Source organism: Gavia stellata, chromosome 3, assembly GCF_030936135.1.
Source record: "Gavia stellata isolate bGavSte3 chromosome 3, bGavSte3.hap2, whole genome shotgun sequence".
NCBI classification, from domain to species: Eukaryota; Metazoa; Chordata; class Aves; order Gaviiformes; family Gaviidae; genus Gavia; species Gavia stellata.
Genome location: NC_082596.1, coordinates 12,843,292 through 12,864,518, shown reverse-complemented (window position 1 = coordinate 12,864,518; position 21,227 = coordinate 12,843,292). Strand labels below are relative to the sequence as shown.

Here is a 21,227-nt window from a genome sequence, read left to right as displayed (position 1 = left end):
TGTGAATGGTGGTTGTTTACTGTGGTGTGTGCTACTGTAAATATACCTCTGATTTTTGCTGGTCTCTTTCATGACCACCTTAAAATTATGTACATTATTGTACATGGAATAAAATGTTTTCACATGTTTTTAAGATGGTTGGAAAAACACTCTTTAATTGATGTAGTGATAATGCTGTGCCAAAGACTGTATACCAGTAATCCCTGATCATTAAGATCTGGATGCAAGTGAAAAATACTGGTGAAAACAGACTGTTCAGCAGGTCAAATATGAAAAGAAAAGCCTGAACCAAAGCAGCTTTACTTACAAATTCAGTATTAGCAGAGCTTTATAGTTTAAAAACTAGTGAGTTGTGTTTAAAAAAATAAATAAAAATTTAGGTTGGTAGACTTAATGTTACAGCATTTGCGTATGTGGAACAAAAGATGAAACTGCTAAGCTTTCTGGTGAAGTAGTAAAGCATGCCATTGATGTGTTAAACACTTCTGAATTACCAGTAGTAGCTTGAAGTGCCCTACATCTGAACTCAGCAGCCTGCTATTCATCTTGTAATGCATACAGGTATTAACAAGAGTTGCTAGCTTGGGCTATCCTTGAAATTGATCCTGAATCTTGATGAAAGGGAAACAGGGCTGAGAAACTGCACAAATGCAGACCACCTTTTCAAAGCAGCTTTAATCTTGTACCATAAAAAAGAAAAGCACTACATATTGGCTTCCATTGATAAGAACTTGCAGATATGATAATTTTGAAGTTTTTGCAATATATTTACTAAAGTTATGCTGAATAAGTGTAAGAAAAACAACTTTATATATTTGGAAAGAAGACTTTAATAGTGTTGTTATATAGAGTATTGGCCAACTCAAGTGGGTCATCTTCTCTTACTGCTGCCATTATTTCCAGTATTTGACTAAAAAAGAAAGATTAATATTAGAAGACTCTGAAACTCGGTACTGAATTTACTTCAGACTGCTGCATGTCTATGTACAAATCACTAAGATTAACCTGGAATAAAAACATATGCTGAGAGCAGCAGGGCAAGGTGCTCAGATATGCAAATAAGCTTCACTTTTAAGTCACTAACTGCCATTCCCTTCACACTGAACACTGGTTGTTCACTGGTACAGATTCATCTTTGGTCTTTTGACTCTTGTTTGGAGGTAATTAAACAGCTTTCTGTTTCAAAGAAGGTGTCATTTTGTGGGTGTCTTTATCAATGGTCTTCTTTTTTCAGCCTTTCAAGGCTAAAGCTGCACTATGAATAAACTGGTCTATGGCAAAGCTTAAATTCCAGGGACAGCCTTATCTGAGAGTGTAGCTGCTAAAGTAACTTATTCCTACTTCCCCATTCTCTAATTGTGATTAATGCATTCAGATATTTGCAGTAAATGTTAAATGAGCAATTTTAAAAGGCCCATAGCCTTGATACAAGCCAGGAAAAGGAGGCAAAATAAATGGGATGCATAATATTAACACTAAGTAACAAAACCAAGCCACAATCTTTTCTCAGTACTTACTTTCTTGATTTTGTATCAGTCATTCTGGAAAAAAAAAATAATATTCTGTACAGTTCCTAAGGCGCTTCATACTTTCTTTTTTTCTAGTAGTAGGGAAAAAACCCAACTTCATCATGAAAAGCAAGAACCTCAAGCTTGGTGGAAGGGTTTGGTGGTTTTGGTTTTTGGATCTTGCCTCTTAACTTCTGCAATAGTTAAATTTCTTTTTGAGGAAGAGTCGAAAAAGTTGCTCTTAACAATTACTGGAATGCAAATATTTTCCTAGAATTACCCTATTTCACAACCACTCCTGTGCTTTGCAGCCAAACAGTTTCTTGATTTAAGGGGATGTTCAAGGTGCGATCAGGCCTACAGAGAAATACGTAACAAACAAAAAGAATTTCACCCTTGTTAGGGCTTACATATCTGTCCCCCCTTGGATGCAGTAGGATGCTATATGTTGATGTAACACTGTTTATGTAATCGCTGAAGGAGAAAAAAAAAGCCTTTTGTGCCTAAAATTTAAAAAAATAGCTTCCAAGGGGAGTAGTGCAGTTCTAAAAATATGTATTAAGTGGAAATATCACCGTCAAAATTGACAGGTGTCCAGCACCCCACCAAACAAAAAAAGACAAGTGGAAAATTCCTCCAGCCAACGGAGCTACATCGAACAGTATACATACCCTGAATGTTAAATATACTTTGTGGCCTGAGGCTAACTTTGCCCTCACACCAGATCTCGCTACTTGAGAAGTCACAAAACAGCAATTCTCAGTTACCATACTTCCATTTTTTGTAAGGTTTAAGAGGGTCTCAGGTTACTAATCTACAATTAGTACAGGTTATAATTAATGTGAAAGGGACAGTAATTTTGAAATAAGGCTGAACTAAACAAGATTTTGTTCTATAAAAGAAAGCAAAAGCTGAAGTATAGCATTTGTGTACCACTCTAGGATACACTCCGTGCATTTCCAGTTCTGGGGTTTCCGAAACCCTTTTTCTGTAAGCTACAACTAAGGCAGCAGCCAAAGACATGGAGGTGGTGTTAACACATACAGGCTTGCCGAAATAGCCTTACTCAGCAACAGCAGAGTCCTTCACTTGTGATCAGAGAACTGTTTTCACTTGATCCCTTCCCCTACTCCAAGATCACAGACTGACCTAGAAAGTCTTAAAATACTGAAAAAACCCTTCCGTGCTAATGTGCGCACTTCGTCTTTAAAACACAAAATAAAATTTCAAAGTATTACAAATCAACACGACAGCATAAAATGTATCTGAACACTCCGTGATGTCACTACGTCAGCTTAAACTATGCTTTTAGCATGATTAGTGGTCTCTAAGAGTTTCTTCAGGTCTCCAAAAAAGCAGCAGAATTCCCTTCAGTTCTCAAATACTTGCTTAGACACCTTGCTGAATACCAAAATTCTTCAGTACTATCCTGAGCAGTATTTCAAAAGCTAGTTCCAAATGGGTCATTTACACAGCTTTTCATAGAAATACACACAGACTTCACAGCAAAAAAAAATAATCCCGCTTCTGATCGAGTAAATGGGCTTTGCATCTGGATAGGTAACAGCTGAGAGCTTTATTTGCCAAAAATTCATTCACGTACTACAGTGCAAGAAGAAACATTTTTAAATTCCTTTTTTTTTCCAGGGGGTTGCTAACGAGATGACTGAGAAGACCAGCATAACTCACTGACCAGAGTTCAGTAACAGTTGTGAAAATTAAGGCATTTCATCTACCAGTGCTATTTAATGGAGATAACTAAACATTTTCACTAAAACAATGATACATTTCCCTGCTTTTCACACCTCTGCAAGGAAGCGTGTGAAAAAGTGGCAGAAAATGGTTTCTGTACTTTCTAACTCTGTCCATAAGCCCCTGGAGTTTTCTTTCGCTATTCTTCTGTTGACTGCTGTTCTTCATATCTAAACTTCATAGGATCACAGTGTTCTATGGATCTTCATTTTTTTAGGCACAGTAGCAGAATGAAGAAATGACCCTAACCAAATTCATGTTAATGGCAGTTCATGTCACAGGCGCTGTGATACGAACACAGACCCAGGCCCCTACTCGGTGTCTCAGTACTGCCGCCTCTGTGGATGGCTGCACTGCTCCAGTGCTGTATCAGTTTTAACAATAACTGGAACAACAACCGAGTGGAATTTGTTCAAGTCAGGATACTTTACAGGGTTTAACACCTTCTCCATGTATCAAGTGAAAAGATAAAAACAGTACTGGTTTCACTTTCAGGGAGCTTTTTATCCAGAGTTGCCGACACAGGAAAATTAAGCCTTTAGAAATTTTTCCACAGCCTATAAAGCAACACTTTGCACAAGCTTCAATAAATTTTGAATTCATTTCTATATACTACATTTCCAGTGAACTGACTTTTACACTTTTTTTTCTCCTGTGAGATTTGAAAGATTTAAAATAATGCTACAGTAGTACACTTACATTATATGGCAGGGCTCATTTCTGTCCTTCAAGCAGTGCCCTATTTCCCATTTCTTTTTTGTAGGAAATGTAGTTTTAATGTATTTTGATCCAGCATGAGTATTTTTCACTCCACACCAAGGTGCATCTAGTTTCATTTGAAAAAAAAGAAAGAATTAAGAGTATGCAATCATTTGAGAATAGCATGAGATCGTTTAATCAACTACTTCCACGGACACAAGTTCTTGCCATCTCTTTCTAGCAGTGACTTCCAATTTTACATTTTAAAAAATCAGTAGTAGTACATAACACTTACTGCCTCCAACGTGATAAAGATAGCTAGATATACTGCATGTATTCCACAGAAACTTCCTGTATATTTCAGCAGCTCTGGACTTCACGTGCAAATAAATTTAAGGATTTAGGCAGTTTGTGGTTTTCCTTTCTCAGATTCAGAAATTAAAATAAATAATGTATTATAACTGCCAGTTACTGATAATTGAAATGACCATGCAAAAAAAAAAAAAAAACCACCCAACAAAAAAAGGCATCCCTAGTCAGTCAATTAAAATCACTGCTCTTTAGGCCAAGAGGGGTATTCAAGCATTCTTCCACCTTACTCCATTTAAAGAGCTCTTGTTTCCAAATGCTGTTACTGCTACCAGTGGCAAGACTGTAGTCATTGCCCTTGTTTGGCCCATCTCCAGCAAGCTAGATTTTTAAAAGATAATCAAGCAGGATTCTGGTACCTAGGTACATATAAAAATCTGGGCTTGTCAATTTGTCCCTTTCATCTTTCCCTGCAATGTCAGGAACTGACACAGCAGCTTATTCCTTCCAGCAGAAGGCTGAAAAGGAGTATTTCTGGAGCTTGTAAACTGCTTTCTAAAGTGGAGAAACAGCCACTCCTTTTTCTACTCCAAACTCCTTAGGTCTTGATTCTGCCTTATCGTCGCTATAAAAGCATATCTTGTTGCCTCATAGTGTTTAAGTCACAAACTGACCAAGATGTAAGATCTTACCAGTCTCTATCATTAATCGTTCGCTAGGAATTGATTTCAGTGTTTCCAAGTTGGCTTCCGTTTTCAACGAACTAGAAAATCAGAGTTCGGTTAAAAAAATAAAAAGTGTATAAAAGTAATTATTTTGCCTGTTGAGATGTTTTGCAGCAAAGGTTGCATCATTAGTGAATAAAATTTGCTTCATTTTTAAAAGTGCTGCCTGTAAATTCAAATTTAGCAGAAAACAGCAAATTTGGAGAGTTACTCAGTGAAGCCGGCTCACCTTAGTAAGCATGCAGAACCCCTTCCTCCACTGCCCATACTTGCCTGGCCTCGGCAACCCATGCAACTTAAAAAGTGGTGCTGGCTGGCTTTTGGCCAGATGACTGCGGAGAATTCAGACTGCATAACCAGTAGATTAAGGCTGCTCAGGTTACATTTGCATCCTGGATTTGACATGGCAGCTTAAAATTACGCTATTTTTTAAACACTTCTCAGGAGGACCGCTTCCATGTTCAACAACCTTATTTATTTACAAACAAGGATTGACCTGAGGGTAGTAGAATGGACCTAAGACTAGATTAACTCACTGCGCTGTGAGTTAAGAACTTTTTATGGCTAATAGACTAATGAGTGCAATTCTAAATCTGCCAGATGATTAAGAGTCTAGTGAGCTTTGAAAACTTGACCTCATTGTTTAAAAGCAAGCAGTGAGTTCACTACAGCTGACATTTTAAAATAGCTTTATTTCTTGTAAAGAACTTACCAGCCATTTATTCCAATATAAAGATCCAAATCTAATATAGCTGCTGCTTCTTCCTTTGTGCCATCAAAAGAATGTACCTAGAACATGTGTAAATATAGATGCACACACATATACAAATATAAGTACTTCATTTAAACCTGCCATCATTTAAAAGTATGTTTAGTTTATATTTGCATCATAAATACCTTTGATAGTATGCACTACACATCAATACAAACATAAAGATGGGACATAGCTCAGCTGATTCTGAATTTGGGCAAAGTTCAGCCTGAAGTCACTTGAATACCACAATAAAAGTGGTTACCACATTTTATGAGTGGGAAGTATGTGCAGAAAAGGCCTATCCATTGACGCTATTTTTGGCCCACGAAATTCCCATAGCTGATAGCTGGGAGACCCTACACAGGAAGTAATCCTGTGCACACTGAATTTTTACATTCTTTCCTCTGTATTCCCTACAGGGCATTGTCAGGGACATAGTAAGAGCAGTGTCATGTTCTCCACAGATTTTAGTCCATGGGAACTAGACAGACAGTCTATTTGGTCATCCCAGGGAATAGAGAGGCAAGTGGTAGGTCACAAGCTGCAAACAGCGTAATGCAAACCGCAGCTTCTCAGCCCTAGTGGAGCAAAGAGACTGCTTCCCAGTGCTGCGAGGGGGACAGTCTGTTGCAGAGGGTGCCTGCTCATCATTTCTCTACTAGTTACCAGTTTTGCAGAAAAGAGAAAGGAAGGAAGGAGAGACTGTACAGTATTACGTAAGAGGACAACATACAAAATACTGAGCTAGGGGAAGGTTTTTGCAGTAACAGAGGGGAAACCTGGGGACTGAGAAATTATCGTAGGAGGTGTGGTATGATGTTAGTAGGATAGAATAATCCAAGCATTTATTACTTCTGGAAAACCCTGCCATAATGGAAACCTGGAAGAGTGTTGCTGGACTTTCTTAATAATTTCATCCAAAGTTCTTCCTGTTATGCTTTTGAATTAAAATACATGATCTGAATATCTAAAGACATAAAGCAATCAAGAGTTACATCTGGATCTAATTTGAAAATTATGTCTAACGTCAGAAGCAAATGTTTGAGGTTACAGCTTCCACTGGGAACACGCGTCTAAATTATCTGTGGTCTGAATGCACTGCAGTTACAGACACTGAAGAATTGGGAAGAGGCCAATGTCAATTATAAGGTGCTTAAACTATCCTTCTGACAGGCCAAGAAAAACTACTCATGTCAGCTGCAGAGCTTTTTCTCAGCCTATCTTCTTACCTTGCAAAAAAATGGTTGAATAAGCAACGAAAATAAAAATGCTAGAAGGGACTGGAAAACACTTATTAATTAATAATAAATTAAATCATGTAACAGGGAGCCGACCCAGATTCCATGACAAGCAACAAGTTGCATATTAAGCAACAACATTCACACACATGCATGTAAAAATAGATGCTACACTGAAGTCCATACTTACCACCCCTCTCACAAATCTATCTCTGTTTCTTCTCATTATGTCTATGAAATGAAATAAATAAAAATGTAAGACAGCTTTATAACAGATGAAGGTGAAAGATTCAGGTTTCCAGACTTTTCATATTCAGAATTTGCTCTGAGTATGAAATTCCCAAACAAAACCCACCTAGAAATTCAGCATGTGAGTTTCTACAGTGGAGAAACATGGGTAGTTGTGTCTGTTCTGACAGGTCAAATTGTTTTTCAAAATACCTGTAAAATAAAAATTACTTTGAAGCAGAAACTCAGTGTAAGAGCAAAGAACAGGTTTTTCCAGCACTTGTATGTTTTAGTCCTCCAGAACTAGAGATAGAATTAATGGATTTGCCATGCAGAAGCTCTTATTTGTGCACTGATTTAAAAGGAACTCCTTCCCATGGTATATTCATATAGCAGTGACCTATACTGGAAGATAGAGAAGAAGTGGCCAAGACCATCAATACTGAAAAATGCATGCATATACATGCTAAGCATGTACTCTTATGTAATGTGGGTGTTGGAGTTCGTTTTTATGTATTTATAATGAAAGAGGAACTGACTGTTCTCTCCACAAAGTTTTGAAATGTCAGAAAGGGAGAGTGTGGATCACACAGAGACCACTATTTCAAGAAGCATTTGTAAATGCGTGAGGAGGCATTACGCAGACTCTATAGCCTCAAATGGCCAAAACTGCATCAGAGCTGGCTGGCCTGTAAAGAAACAATCCAGACTTTTTGTTTGCCTTTCCATGAAGGTCAGTCTTTCCTCTCCTGGGGTGGAACAAGTATCAATATTAAGCACCTTACTTCTACCCCATTCTGCCTATTGTCTTCACTATTGCTGTCTTCCACTGTTTTCCTGCCTCTCCTTTGCGTGCCTGCATCATTTCCTTTTCAATCCTTTTTATTCCTCTCCTACCTTCTACTCCTAGTATTTCCTTTGAAGGAGCGGTAACAGCGAGGCTGCCATCCTATGAAGGGACATCAAAATGTGGGCAACGGGAAGGTCGCTAGGTAGCCAGTTTCCCCCATGCAGTTTCCAAAGGAAACTAATTAGCACTGAACTAACCCGTCACCTATCATTTGCAGCTAGTTCTGATCCCAGAGCATTATCATTTACCATTTCTGTCTGCCACACTACACCCAAGCATGCAAATTACCAATGCTCAGGACACACGGTAGAGGAACTGATGCATGGCAGAGGGCCAACAGTGCACAGGTGACTCAGTATCCATACATAATTTGTAAGATGACATTATTTGGACAAGGCAAGGACAACAGTGCCTGTCCCAACAGGCTGGGACTGTATGCACATATTGGATTTCTTTAAGTGTTGCTGTTAAAAGTAGTTCAGGGCACTGGGGCATTCCCATCACCAGATATCAGAAACATTTCAAAGGCAAACTCAAGTGTCCACATACTGCTGTGTATGATTCACATACCAATCAGGAGAAAGTGGCAGCAAAACATTAGTTTGATTTACATTTTCCTAAAAAAAAAGACAGTGCAACCGGTCATTTCATTTTGTGCCATTTTCACTATTTTCTGCATATTACAGGTTGATATTTCTCTGATAAAGGAGATTTATCCCTGTTTATCAGTGCAGATCTTTGAGATTAAACAGGTGGAACAGAAATCGGCTGTAACATTAAAAACTGACATGAAAATTCAGGAGAGTAAGTTACACGTACTTTGAATCTTCTTTGCAGTCTAGATACTGTGCTTAGTTTAGCTTGTTTGACTAAATATAAATTTAATTGCAACTCATGATTGCTCTTGGGGTTAAATAGCTACAATTGCTTGATTATTGGTGGGGGGTTTTTTAAACAGAAGACTTGTTTCATAAGGAAATAAGATTTTAGAGACTGAGCTGCAAATAACCCCCCTAAGTAACCTACTGCCAATTTCCATCTAATTTTGAGCAGGGCAGTGGTCTTGAAAGTACAAAGTTTAGTGCCCCTACAAATGGAAACTCAAGCTTCTTCCATTCCTAGCAACAATGAAGCCCAACACATGCTGCTACTTGCCCTGTCAAAGAGAATGGGGAGGTGAATGGGGAAGTTCTTGGAGAGAAAAAGAAGAAAAAAAGAAAGAAAAAAAAAAAGGAAAGAGAAACTCTGGAAAAGCATGAAGAAACCAGACATAAGATGATCAGAGTGGTAACAAAATAAGTCAGTAGAAAACTAAACCTTACTAGTTCCAGTGCTGAAGGAACAACCTTTTTCTTTGGGTGAGTAGACGGTCATTCAATATATACTGGTTCTATGTTGCTTCTCAGTAAGGAAGTTTGAAAATACTTCTTCACGGTTGTTTGCAGGTTTAGTTTTGACCATGAAGTTCAAACACTGTGGTATTTTCAGGTTTGGGATCAAGACACTAAAGGAACTGAAGCAAATTGGCCTTGCTGAGGTAGAGTATCCCCAAACAATTCTGGATTCATGTATGAATGATGAACAAAATCACATGCACTATCCCCTCCAATTTGGTTAAGAAAACTGCTTCTGTGTCGCTAAGCCCCACAAACCCCTGCCAATAGCACAGCAGAAGTGAAACTTCTATATACTTATCAGTCCATTTATAATGTGACCTTCACCATAATATGAAGGCAGTACCTTCATCTAACTACCATTCAAATCACCATTTTGTGTTGGAAAAGTTATGAGAATGGAGAAAAATTCTGACAAAAAGAGTTCTTAGGGCTGCTTCAACAAAGAAATTTCATCTTCATTATTTTCTCATCTTTATTAGCTTTTGAATCCAAGAAAAAGGATAAAAAGGTTCATTTTTACAGGTGAAAATTATCTAGAAGAAAACACAGCATAACTAACTAGAAAATAATTATTAAACATTAAACAAAGCAGAGGTCATGCTCAGATACTAACCACTGGGAAAGTACCATACTTCTACAGGGTAACTCTGCAGCTGCTTACTAACTATTCCAGTGACTGCTACAACACCTGAACTATGGATCAGATGAGAACCGGTGACGTGCCTCCATGCATTTCACATTTTACCTTTCTTTCTTTTTTTTTTTTCCCACTTCATTTATCAAGCATACATTGAATATTAATTCGAAGAACTCACCATCAAGTCTGCTAAAGGTCATGAGAACCAGACTGTATCCAATTCCACAGCATTCAGTTAGCAGAAATGAAAACAACCCCAAACCCTGACCATGTTTCACAAACATGTGGAGGATGAAGAGCAGGGAAAGCTGTCCCTTTAGAAAACATAGAATTTACAAACACAACGTTTGCAGGCATCTGTCCTTGAGGCTTTCAGTATTTCTTCACTCCCTCGTATTTCTTGCTTTCTGTCTTTTTCATCAATCACCTCCTTCCAACTGCAATTTCCAGGAAGGGCTCCCAAAGAGCTCTGAGAAACTAGGATTTATGTAATTCATATGATTCACTGAAATAGCTCAGATAAAGACTTTCTGTCATTATCAACCTTAATTAGAAAGGACTCACCTACAACTTTAAAAGGGATTTCTGTTCCAGCCTGTCACCTCTTCCCTTACAATCCAATTTCAGTGCACTTGATTAGAAGTTTTTCACTACAGGTCTTCAGCTGCAGTCCATCAGATAAGGAAAATCAGATACTTTTTTTTTTTCCTCCCAATAACATCAAGGCACTAAGGATCTTAAAACATGATACTCCACCAGTGTTTTAGTTTGTCACAGCAAAGAAAGAAGTTATGCTCCAAGGTGTGCTTTGCTGAACTGTACACTGAATTCTACCAGGAAAGAGTTCTGTCCACTTTGCTGAATATTCTACTGTATGACTGTAGCATTATGAAGAAACTGACTCTAACTACTGTTAACATGTGGCAATTAGAAAAAAACCACAACTAACCACTGCCCCCCAGTGACTAATTTACTCAGAACAGTAATATGCAAGCACAATTCATTAATCACTCATCTTACTTGAATTTCTCACTTACATCTTTCAGTCAGTACCCTCTGTAGACAGGAGTTCTCACTACAAGAATGCAAGCTGATTTTAGGGGTTGTGCTAGCTTCTTTCCATTCAGTATCTATGCTGCACATATTACTTCAAAAGACTGATCTCTCCAGCTCCTGAGATCACCTTTTTCATCAGCTCTCAATTATCTGCTCCCAGCTAAGACCTCCCTTAAAAAGCTCATTTTTTTCCACTGCTGACTTACCCTTTTTGACAGTTCTGTTCTCTTCCCCATGCTTTTCACTCAACCTAATTCTTCTTTCACACACAACAGTTATGTTAATCTCCCCATGAGTCTCTTAAGAGTTCTTGAGTATTAGCAAGAATGAACATCTGTCACGCCCAGAAACCCACAAATTCTGACCAATTTTACAGAAAAAGACATGCTAAGTCAACACCAGGCAGGTAGCAAAATTTAGCACACAGCACTACTTGAATGTAGGCACCTTTTTTTAAAGTCTCATTTCTGCCAATAAAACCCAGATCCAACCCTGCAAATTGCAGGTCTATAGCTGACAAAATGTCACCTGGTAGAACACAAGATAGAAAACACTCCTGCAAATTGCTACAAGCCAATTTATAATCAAAAGTTTCTTACTTGAGTTGGATGTCCTTTGGGCAAAATTCTAATCTATCAAAATCTACAAATAGAAAGAACAAAAAACTCAGTTAGTGTTTTAGGATTTTTTAATACATGTCTAGAAAGACAAAACTATTGAACTGCTCAGAAAACACTTACCTAAGCCACATTCTCCAACTGCTATTACCTTTGTCTTATTTTTTTCAATCAGACTTTTTAATTCAGATAAGTACTGTTCAGGGCTACTCTGCTCAAATTCTCCACAGCGGGTAGGATGACAGCCAACTGTACTGTAAAACATGTCTAAAGCAAGATAATATTATAAGGCTTTAAGAAAAAAGAAAAAAAACAGAAGAAAATTTATATAAGGTATAGACAGTATCTGTATCTGGACTTTATTGCTCATAATTTTAAAAGAAAACTCCCTTTGAACAACTTTATCTTGGTGATAATTTTATTACACTGACATCTTCTGCTTTAAAAATGTTAGACAGTATCTCTAGTGGGGGTGTGTGCGCTCATCTGTTTCTTTTTAGTACGTATTATTTTGTATACTCCAAAACTGCAACTCAAAACTGAATTATGCTGGTGGAGTGACCCTCAACAAATCATACAATTGGTGAGGCTGGGGGAGACCTCTTCAAGGTCATCTAGAAATATATCTTGTTCAAAATGCATCAGGTTATCCTCAGCTGTAAGGTTTGCAGACAACATGCGATTTCCCTTGTGTGCCTCTGCATTACAGAATTTCGCAAGCAAGACGTAGTCTGATTTACCCAAGTATCTAATCTAGATTACCTCAGTGCCAAAACTAACATTTCTGCTAAGTGCCTTTATGGAGAATGTAAAAGCATGGGGAGGGGAGGAAGACTATATAAGGCCTTGAGCAACTTGACCTAATATTAAAGGTAGTCCTGCTTTGATGGAAGCGGGGAGGTGGATTGGGTTGGACCAGATTACCTCCTCAGGTTCATTCCAACCTAAATTATTGTATGGTTCTGTTCTGTAAATAGTACTTTAACATGTGTTTTAGTTCAAATACATATTTAAGTAATTAGTGGAATGTATTTGCCTTTTCATAGAAAGAAAGGAAAAGCTAGGAGAACCATAAAGAGAAAAATATCTCTCTTGTTCAAGCTGGTCGTGATAGACTGGTAAGTAAAAAATAAACAAAAACACATCAAAAAACATATATTCCACACCATATAAGCATTCCAGCTTATTTCTAGAAGAGAGCATTGCAACAAAATTTCTGTTCCAGAAATTTCCCGTAATTTCTATTTGTATCTAGAAATAGAAATTACAGGAAAGACTGATTCCTTCCAACGCCCAGGGATCTAAACAGCAACATACAGAAACTCATACACAATGCACTCATCCCATTCTGAAACATAATTTCCTATTTTAATCTGAGATTCTGTAAACACCTCCAGGGGCAGGTCCTTTTTCAAGCCTTAATTCTGAGAGTGTAGAAGGTTATATTTTTGACTGACAACATAAGTTTAGAGTGAAAATACCATTTGTCTGTGCCAGCTGCAACGCATCTTTACTATCTTGCAGGCTCCCACCTGTAATCAAAAACTTTAAAGAAGAAAAGTACTGTCAGCAAGTGTGTTCTTCTTTGAACATCAAACAGAATGTTTAAGAAAACACTCAGATACAGGTAAGAATCTAGACAGAGAACATCAGAAGACAATTACTAATGTATATACGAGAAAATTTCATAAACCAGTAACAAACCTCAATGGTCCTCAGAAGCTAGTAAATACATTAGGTATCAAAAGCTGGTATTTTCTTTATCAAGTATCTTCTACGCTAAGTATTTAAACCATTAACTGAGTAAAATACTTCTATTTGCAGCAATATTAACGTCATTAGACAATGACGTAAGAGACTTTATTTGCATTCAAGAAATGATATTCAGAAACATTCTCCCTGTCTTACAGGTGGAGAAACTAAAGACTCCCAAACACCCAAAACAAGACATGAGTAAGTAAGTAGATAAAACAACAAAGGAGTCTCAGAGTCGGGATTACAAATTTAAGCATTTCTGGCTCTGATCTTTTATTTTTACCATAAGATCACAGGTTATCACACCAAAATTGTTGCTTACAGTTTTTTGAACCAACACTTTCAGGATCTTGCACCCTAGGTCCTAATAAATCATGACTATGCTGCTTTTGGACAACTCTTATCCCGACACGTGCTACACCAGACTTGGTCAGCATGAAGTCAGACATTTCTGCAGTATGCTCCATTAGAGATGGACACATCCCAACAGTATCACCAGAAAAGTAAGTTAAGCTGAAATTGGCTCAATGTACATACAGCACAGGGCAAAACTTCACAAAAAATTACCATAAATCAGCAGCTATATAGAAAAATAGAAGTATTTTCAAACAACAAATTAAGCTTCTAGGCAAGTAGTAACAATCTGGGATGGAATAGGCTTCTGACACCACATAGGCCAGTAACAAGACTGAAAACACAGCTAAGGACACGGAACTCCTGAATTCCATTTCTGAATCCACTGCCAATCTATTTTTGATGATAAAACAGGAAAATTGCCACTTACTTTCAGAGGGTGGTATAAAGATTAAATAGTACTTATACAGCACATATAAACGCAGTGAAAGTGACTATGATTCTGTATTTGCTGCGCTGTGTTAACTTCTCCATCTCTAGAGTTTTATTTATTTCCCACTCTTTTCAGATAAGAGCCTTTCAGCAAACTTCTGAGATGTCTGTTCCTCTTCTAGAGGAGAGTTTATTTGTTTGTTTCTAATCCACCAGCCTCATTAGGGCAGTCCAACAGTTTGTGACCATGTGCGTTGTATTCTATTTTCATTCGTATTTTTGTCTTGACAATTTATTCAGTTTAGAGAGACAGAGAGATAGGCAGGCTGGACTATCATAACTAAAGGAGTGTGATTCACTGCTGAAAACATCGATTTCAAGCTAGGAGTTACAAACCCGCTCATAATGATGCAGTTTTAACACATGTAAGCCAGTATTTACCAGCAGACATTCGGATGTCTCAACTGCAAGAATTTATGGGCACTCCCAGCTCTTCTGCAGTTACTAATTTCCTTTCCATATAGAAATATCTGAAGGTTCTCAATCAGAAGAGTTTTTGAGCTTTGATCTGTAGCAGTAACTGTTGAGTAAGAAAGTCACACAGGATACAAGAAAAGAGTGGTTGCCTGTAATTCAACTAACATGGAAAATTACGTACTAGTTGATTGCAGTAGGTCAGAGGAGAAAATCTTTCTGTTGAAACTGTGCAAAAAAAATTTCTACATACACATCCCATATGATACCACTGAACTTAAATAATCAGCATCTAGTGATCTGTGTAAATAAAAGACAATGGTCTGCATAGAACACTTTTGCTTTATGCTGTTGAAGAAAGTTACTGCATTTTCCATTGCAAGTTCCAGAAGCATTTGTTTTAATAGGGAAGAACTAAAAAAACAAAGTATTAGAAAGCAGTTACAAGCATTAAAGAAATTTTATGATATAAAATTACCTTTTTAACGCCAGTTTTGACTGCTCTCTCTACTACATCCAAAAAGTCATCTGTGAAAGTTTATAAAATTGTCATAAACTGAAGTTTTTACAGCATAATTTAACTACTTTTCAACTAAAAATCACTTTCATGCAGTCAAAATGCCTATCATGAACAACCTTTAAACCACACTTGATTAATCTTCAGAAGACAATAAAATGCAATAACTGAAGATCCAGTTTAAATCTAAGAAGTCAACGGAAGTTTTTCCACATACTTTAGGAGACTATGTTTCTACATATCTATCTAAAGGCCGTGAGAGCAAAAAAAGCATCAGTTATAATTAGTAACTATGATTCAGCAATGCAATACTTTGATAGTTTATTGTTCGTAATTCTCAGATCAGTTTTTCCATGCTATCCTAATATAAACAGATCAGCAATTGTCCATTTTGCTCCAGAAGCAGTTACCTGTTTGACAGCTTAATAGCAAACAAGAGAATGTATTTTGCTTAGAGCATCTAACTTATTTTGTCATGCTTTATTCTTCAAGCCCTAGTAATTAATAAGCATCCAGTTTTTGAGAAGAAAAAAGAAACTCTAACCTCACATTCTGACATGTAAGAGGTTTCTATTTTAATGAGAGGGATCCTGTCTTTCAGCAGATACAAAGAAACAATTACCCTGATGTTTTTGTGTTCCCCTGTAGATTCCTCTGAACATAGGATCTGTCAGGTTAATACCAATATCTATAAAAAAACAAATATAGAAATTAGATGTTATAGTCGCTCTACATTTCATTCTGAGCATTAGTCAACTAGGCAAGACAATTGAAAGCATATCTTGGCAGTCCCCGACTACCACACTGACAGGCCATATAAAGCTTAAGCGTAAGTCTACTTGCATAACTTGAGAGCTTACTCCTTACTAGACATGACAGAAAAATAAAATCTTGGCCTTCTGTGCAACTCCAGACGTATTCTATGAGTGTTTAAGAAACACCCTCATAATCACCATACCTAATGCATATATACTGTTTATTGCAATAAATTCCACCATCCAGCCTGGCCAGCAGCACGAACAAGAAAACCTGCAATGCAGTCACCGACCGAAGCCGCTCCAGCCCCAGCGCAGCCTTCTTTACTTGGCTCCCAAGCTCTCCCTGAGCTGCAGCCTTGCAGACAAGGGCTGAAGGTGGGCTTCAGGAACAACCGCCTCTGCAGCTGCCAGAGCCCACGCTTCTCGCGGGGTTTCCACGGGCAGGAAAATTTCCCAAGGTAGCATTAGGCTGCTCAGCCACGCACAAAACTTCGATCTGAACCGACCTTCTGAAGTTATTTACATACTTCCTGCCGAATTTCCCTAGAATATTAACGTTTTCATCCAAGCCAATTCCACACAACTAGAAACAACCACAACTAACGCTCCAACACGAAAAAGGGGACGAGGGGCGACCAGAAAACCCAGAGTTCAGCGGTAACTTTGAGGAGCCACGCAGCAGCCCCTCAGTGCCCGGCGTGAAGCCCCCAGCGACAGCAGAAACGCTTCCAAACCCAGGCGCAGCCTGCACCTGGCCCCGGAGGCACCGGGAGGGACTAGAGAAGACGGTAAGCCCTAGATGAGCGGCAGACCCTGTCACCAAGAGCGGCCCACGCCCCCCGCCCACCGCGCTCGGCCCCTCACGGAGCGGAGCGGAGCGGCGCGGCGCGGCGGGGCATCCACCGCGCGGCGGGCACAGGCGGCGGCGGCTGCCTCAGCACGGCACTGGGCGAGGCACGGAGGGACCTGGGGTGAGGCGGCCGGGCCCGCCGGGGACGCAAACTCCCTACCGCCCTCCGCTCTCCCCTCACCAATGAACTTGGCACGACTCATGGCGGCGGCTCCGGCTGCGGCGGCGGCTCCTGGAGCGCGAGCAGCGCGCCTGCGCGCGGCGACGTCCTCCACCTTCCCATCAGCCCCCTCGCGCGAAGGTGAGGGGTAGGGCAGCCCGAAATGGCGGCCTACCTGACGCACCAGCAGAAGGTGCTGCGGCTCTATAAGAAATCCCTGCGGCACCTGGAGTCCTGGTGCATCTACCGGTGAGAGGCGAAGGGAGGTGGGCCTGGGGAGGAGGCCTGGTGTTCCTGGGAGTGGGGCCTCTCCGTTCCGGGGGGAGTGGCGCTGGCCTCCCTCGTCGAGACGGGGCGTTGGGCTTGACTGGGGCTTTGTCCCTTTTCCTTCCCTTCCCTTAGTCGTGGTTGAAGGGGGGAGGAAAAAGCCTCTGGGTCACTTGCCTGCGCCCGCCACAGAAAAGGGCGATGTGGGAACAGGAGCTCCTCAGAGCCCCCAGCCAAACCCTGGCCTTGCACAGGGGCGGCTGGTGATGGTGCCAGGCTTTGTTGCTGTATATGATCAGGTTTTTTCCTTCGGTGTACGTCACTGTGCTTAACCTCTGTCTGTAGAGACAAGTACCGCTACTTTGCCTGCCTCCTGAGAGAACGATTTGATAAGAACAAGGATGTGAAGGATATGGTGAAAGCTACTGAGTTGCTGAAGGCAGGCGAGGAGGAGTTCTGGGCAAACCAGCATCCTCAGCCATATATCTTCCCTGACTCACCTGGGGGCACTTCCTATGAGAGATACGAGTGCTACAAGGTAAGGTGGCCTGTAAGATTGTGTATTACTGTGCTTACCTTACTCTTCTTTTAGTGAATGTAAAATGAGTGCTTTAAGTGGACTTTCATAGGGCTGTAGCTTGACTCAGCAGTATAATTTCTCTAATAGTTCACTGCTGCTGAACATCTTACTCCTTGAATAGGACAAGTTTTTCTGCTTGTCTGATCCTTGAAAACAGAGTTTGTTGGTCTGTCTGAACACAGCTAGCATCTTTTTGCAGGGATAATCACCTGCTCTTTAGTCAAATGGAAGCTGCTCTGTGATGGGTTAGTGAAAGGGTTGGAGCTGAGCTGTGAGAGTAAACAAGGTGGAGGAAGCTGTGCTGCCTGTTGTGGTGGCATCTGGTCACAGCCTTGGTTTCTCTCTGGTCTTGTCAGATGTTGGCTTGGCTGTTGGGGGAGACTTCTCTTCACTCAATCCCATCATTCTTCCAGCATTTTGAGTAATGGTACAAATTATCATTTCCCTTCATATGCTATAGTGCCAGATACATATTTGTGCGTCACTGTGTGATAGGTGGTATGCCTAAAAATAGAAGCGGTATTCTTAGATTCTAAGGCACTTTTAGGCTTTTTTCCCCCCCTAGGTTGTTCTACTTAGGAGTAAAGAAACAGATCTCATAGAAAACCACAGGGTTTTCGCTTTCTTGGCATTGGCTCCTAATGCATTATGAGAAGTTAATACTAACCTAGAGAGTGCACGCACCCACTTTTTCCTGAATTTGAAGAAAGTGCTGACACAAGACTAGATGTGATAAGACCTTTACTCACAAGAAGCCATGTGAAAGGAAGAATCTGAAATAGATTTATCAGAGGCAGAAAAAAGAACATATGAGTGAAAAGGGAAGAAGAGGACTTAAGCTTATGCCAAGGTCATGAGCCTTAGCAGCAGTAGTAGAGGTAATAGTGAGAGAGAATCTGGAACATAAAAAGGCAAGTTGAGCAATAAATGGTCAAGATTAGTCTTCATACAGAAATATAAACTGGTTTATGTTCTCTTTTCTTTGCCCTGTTTGATATACTAAAACTGTCCTTTAACAAAATGGCTGTCACAAAGATTTAGCTTGTTGATATATCAGTAACTGTCCATTGTGGATGCTGTTACAAAGTGTAGTTTTTAAATCTCAGCCTGTTTGATGGTTTTAATTGTTGTTTGGTGTGTGTGGATTTTTTTTTAATATTATTATTAGCAGCTCTGCTGTTTCTGTTCAGTCAAAGGTTTACTCAGTGATGCAAATCACAGCAGGAAACTGGAAGTGTAAATGTCACTGGGTGAATGATGGTATTGGAGCAACTTGTTAATTTTCTTAAGAATTGGGGTTTTTGTGGGATTTTGTTTTGGTTTTTTTAATCAGTAGTCCTGTCTGAAATGTTAATATTCAGTGATAGGCTGCTGCAGAATTTTAATTTTAGCTTTTTTCTTGACTGGACGTTGTAGAGGTCAGACCATTATCAAGATCTTAAAGGCCACTAATTTTTTCATTAGTTGTAGACAAGTGGCAGTGAACTGTAAGGTTCTGTCTCTGTCAAAGAAAATTAATTAGGAGTTGGAGAATAGGATCTCTCTCTAACCTGCTACCTTTGGGAGAAGGAAAAGAGAAATGAGATCTTGTCTTCCACCAGATGGAATTGAGAACTTTAGAGTAAACTGAGATGACCTGGACTTGTCTTGGGGATGCTATGTTTGAAGCAAGTTGCTGTGATGCCCTCCTGTGACTTAGGATAATGTGTGAAACAAAGATTAAAAGTACTGACCTCTGCCACATAGTGCATAGTGCCTTGAGGCTAACAATAGTCAGATAGCTCTTAAATGGTGATTTTATGTAGTACTTTATTTCCTGGGTTATTTATCCATTTTAATACTGGCTTCAGTGATTGTGTTTACTGTGTGTGTACTGTATGTGATTTAATATGTAAGAGTAATACATATGAAACTTTTTTATTTATTTAACAGATTCCTGAATGGTGTTTGGATTACTGGCATCCTTCTGAGAAGGCAATGTATCCTGATTACTTTGCCAAACGAGAGCAATGGAAGAAGCTGCAGCGGGAAAGCTGGGATAAAGAGGTCAGTGCTTGCTCAATGCAAAGTAAAGCCTCTTTAGCGTGCGAGTATTTTGTGTGACATTCAGATGTGTTCTTGGAAAATATCCGAATGCCTACTGCAGTCTCATTTAGATTCTGCTTTATTAGAACTTTTGTCCACATGGAACACTGACTTGATTTACAATGCCTATACAGAGATCTCGGAGTTACAGCTGCTTAAAGGCAGTGAAGGGAATTTGGAGTTAAAGCTGAACCTGCAACCATGCTTCAGTTAGTGCAGAGCTGTTGTACCAGCTTTGCTGAAGGAAATTCCGAAGTGGGATGAGAAGAGATTAATGATCAGAGAAATCCTTTTCTGCTGCTGTGAAGCTCTGACACTTTCTGGTTGTACCTTTGAAAGTGACTTACCACAGCGTTCATCATTTGGGAATCGAGAATGATTTCTGGCCAACCTAAACTGAGATTCAGTTGGAAAAAGTTAATGCTCTTCTTAGAACAGTTCTTTAATTCAGTTGCAGAGAAATAGTTGGATTGTATGTAGTACGGCACTCTTACCAGAACTAACGTAGCAGCAGCCAGCACTTACGCTGCTTCAAGAAACATGTATTGAAAACATCTGAAGGGCTGTTGGTGGCATGCAGAAATAGAGGTCTCCTACTGGCTGGAATGGAAGTTGTTCAGGACTTAAAATTATCTGTCAGCTTTCAAAGCAGCAAGAGAATGCAGTCTGTTTAATGTTGCAAAGGTAGACATGAATTATGGTGGAAATAATGACCTTTTAGGTAAAATTTCTCACCTAAATCACCTCTAATTAAGAAGGAATTTTTAGGAGTAAGGTCATGTGAGCCTGCAGTGAGTACCGAGTGTTAAGTGAATACTGAGAAACACAGAACCTGTCTGTCAACCGAAGGGGTTACTGCTGGTTCTTCCCCTCTGAAATGGGGGTCAGTTTCACTTAGCGCCTGGGCACCGAATACCACATTATGGAAATGTGCTTACACATACTAAAGCAGTTTTATGTCTTGTCTTCTAGATTAAGCAGTTAGAAGAAGAAACTCCAGCTGATGGTCCAAGAACTGAAGCTTTGCCTCCAGCTCGTAAGGAAGGGCATCTGCCACCACTGTGGTGGCAGTATGTGACAAGACCTCGTGAAATTCCCATGTAAAAGCATTATTTCTCATGAGAATTAAAGCGGTCTATCTTCTGTAGGCATGTCAGTGACCGTGTGCAACTCTAAGTGATACAAAATAAAGCCAAATAAAGTGAAACAGAAGGCATTTTTCTGA

The 21,227-nt window shown here is 39.6% G+C and overlaps 2 protein-coding genes across 3 annotated transcripts; one reads left to right on the top strand and one right to left on the bottom strand.

Moving 5' to 3' along the window:
• Positions 1 to 11: 11 nt before the first annotated feature.
• TATDN1 (TatD DNase domain containing 1) lies at positions 12 to 17,116 on the bottom strand. Its single transcript, XM_059836020.1, has 12 exons — positions 17,092 to 17,116; positions 15,925 to 15,990; positions 15,264 to 15,313; positions 13,252 to 13,315; positions 11,894 to 12,037; positions 11,753 to 11,795; positions 7,341 to 7,426; positions 7,176 to 7,216; positions 5,706 to 5,782; positions 4,961 to 5,031; positions 3,960 to 4,086; positions 12 to 910 (listed from the first exon to the last, which is right to left on the bottom strand). Exons 1-12 carry the CDS (start codon positions 17,111 to 17,113, stop codon positions 808 to 810), a joined length of 894 nt encoding a protein of 297 aa, XP_059692003.1. The 5' UTR covers positions 17,114 to 17,116; the 3' UTR covers positions 12 to 807.
• A 90-nt stretch (positions 17,117 to 17,206) lies between these two features.
• Positions 17,207 to 21,227, top strand: NDUFB9 (NADH:ubiquinone oxidoreductase subunit B9). 2 transcript variants are annotated; one of them, XM_059815532.1, is made up of 4 exons: positions 17,207 to 17,319; positions 17,716 to 17,875; positions 19,850 to 19,963; positions 20,975 to 21,227. In XM_059815532.1, exons 1-4 carry the CDS (start codon positions 17,234 to 17,236, stop codon positions 21,104 to 21,106), a joined length of 492 nt encoding a protein of 163 aa, XP_059671515.1. In that variant the 5' UTR covers positions 17,207 to 17,233; the 3' UTR covers positions 21,107 to 21,227. The 2 variants fall into 2 exon arrangements, with proteins under 2 accessions (XP_059671515.1, XP_059671514.1); XM_059815531.1 differs by having other exon boundaries at positions 17,683 to 17,875.

What these genes read in the sequence shown, in the direction of transcription:
- NDUFB9 (XM_059815531.1), top strand. Translation starts at nt 17,234, where the DNA reads ATGGCGGCCTACCTGACGCACCAGCAGAAGGTGCTGCGGCTCTATAAG. An exon ending in AGAGATACGAGTGCTACAAG is followed by an intron (nt 17,876 to 19,849) that starts GTAAGGTGGCCT and finishes TTTATTTAACAG; the next exon opens with ATTCCTGAATGGTGTTTGGA. An exon ending in GGGAAAGCTGGGATAAAGAG is followed by an intron (nt 19,964 to 20,974) that starts GTCAGTGCTTGC and finishes CTTGTCTTCTAG; the next exon opens with ATTAAGCAGTTAGAAGAAGA.
- TATDN1 (XM_059836020.1), bottom strand. Translation starts at nt 17,113, where the DNA reads ATGAGTCGTGCCAAGTTCATTG. An exon ending in CTCACATGCTGAATTTCTAG is followed by an intron (nt 7,217 to 7,340) that starts GTGGGTTTTGTT and finishes TTCATTTCATAG; the next exon opens with ACATAATGAGAAGAAACAGA. An exon ending in ACGATTAATGATAGAGACTG is followed by an intron (nt 4,087 to 4,960) that starts GTAAGATCTTAC and finishes AAATGAAACTAG; the next exon opens with ATGCACCTTGGTGTGGAGTG.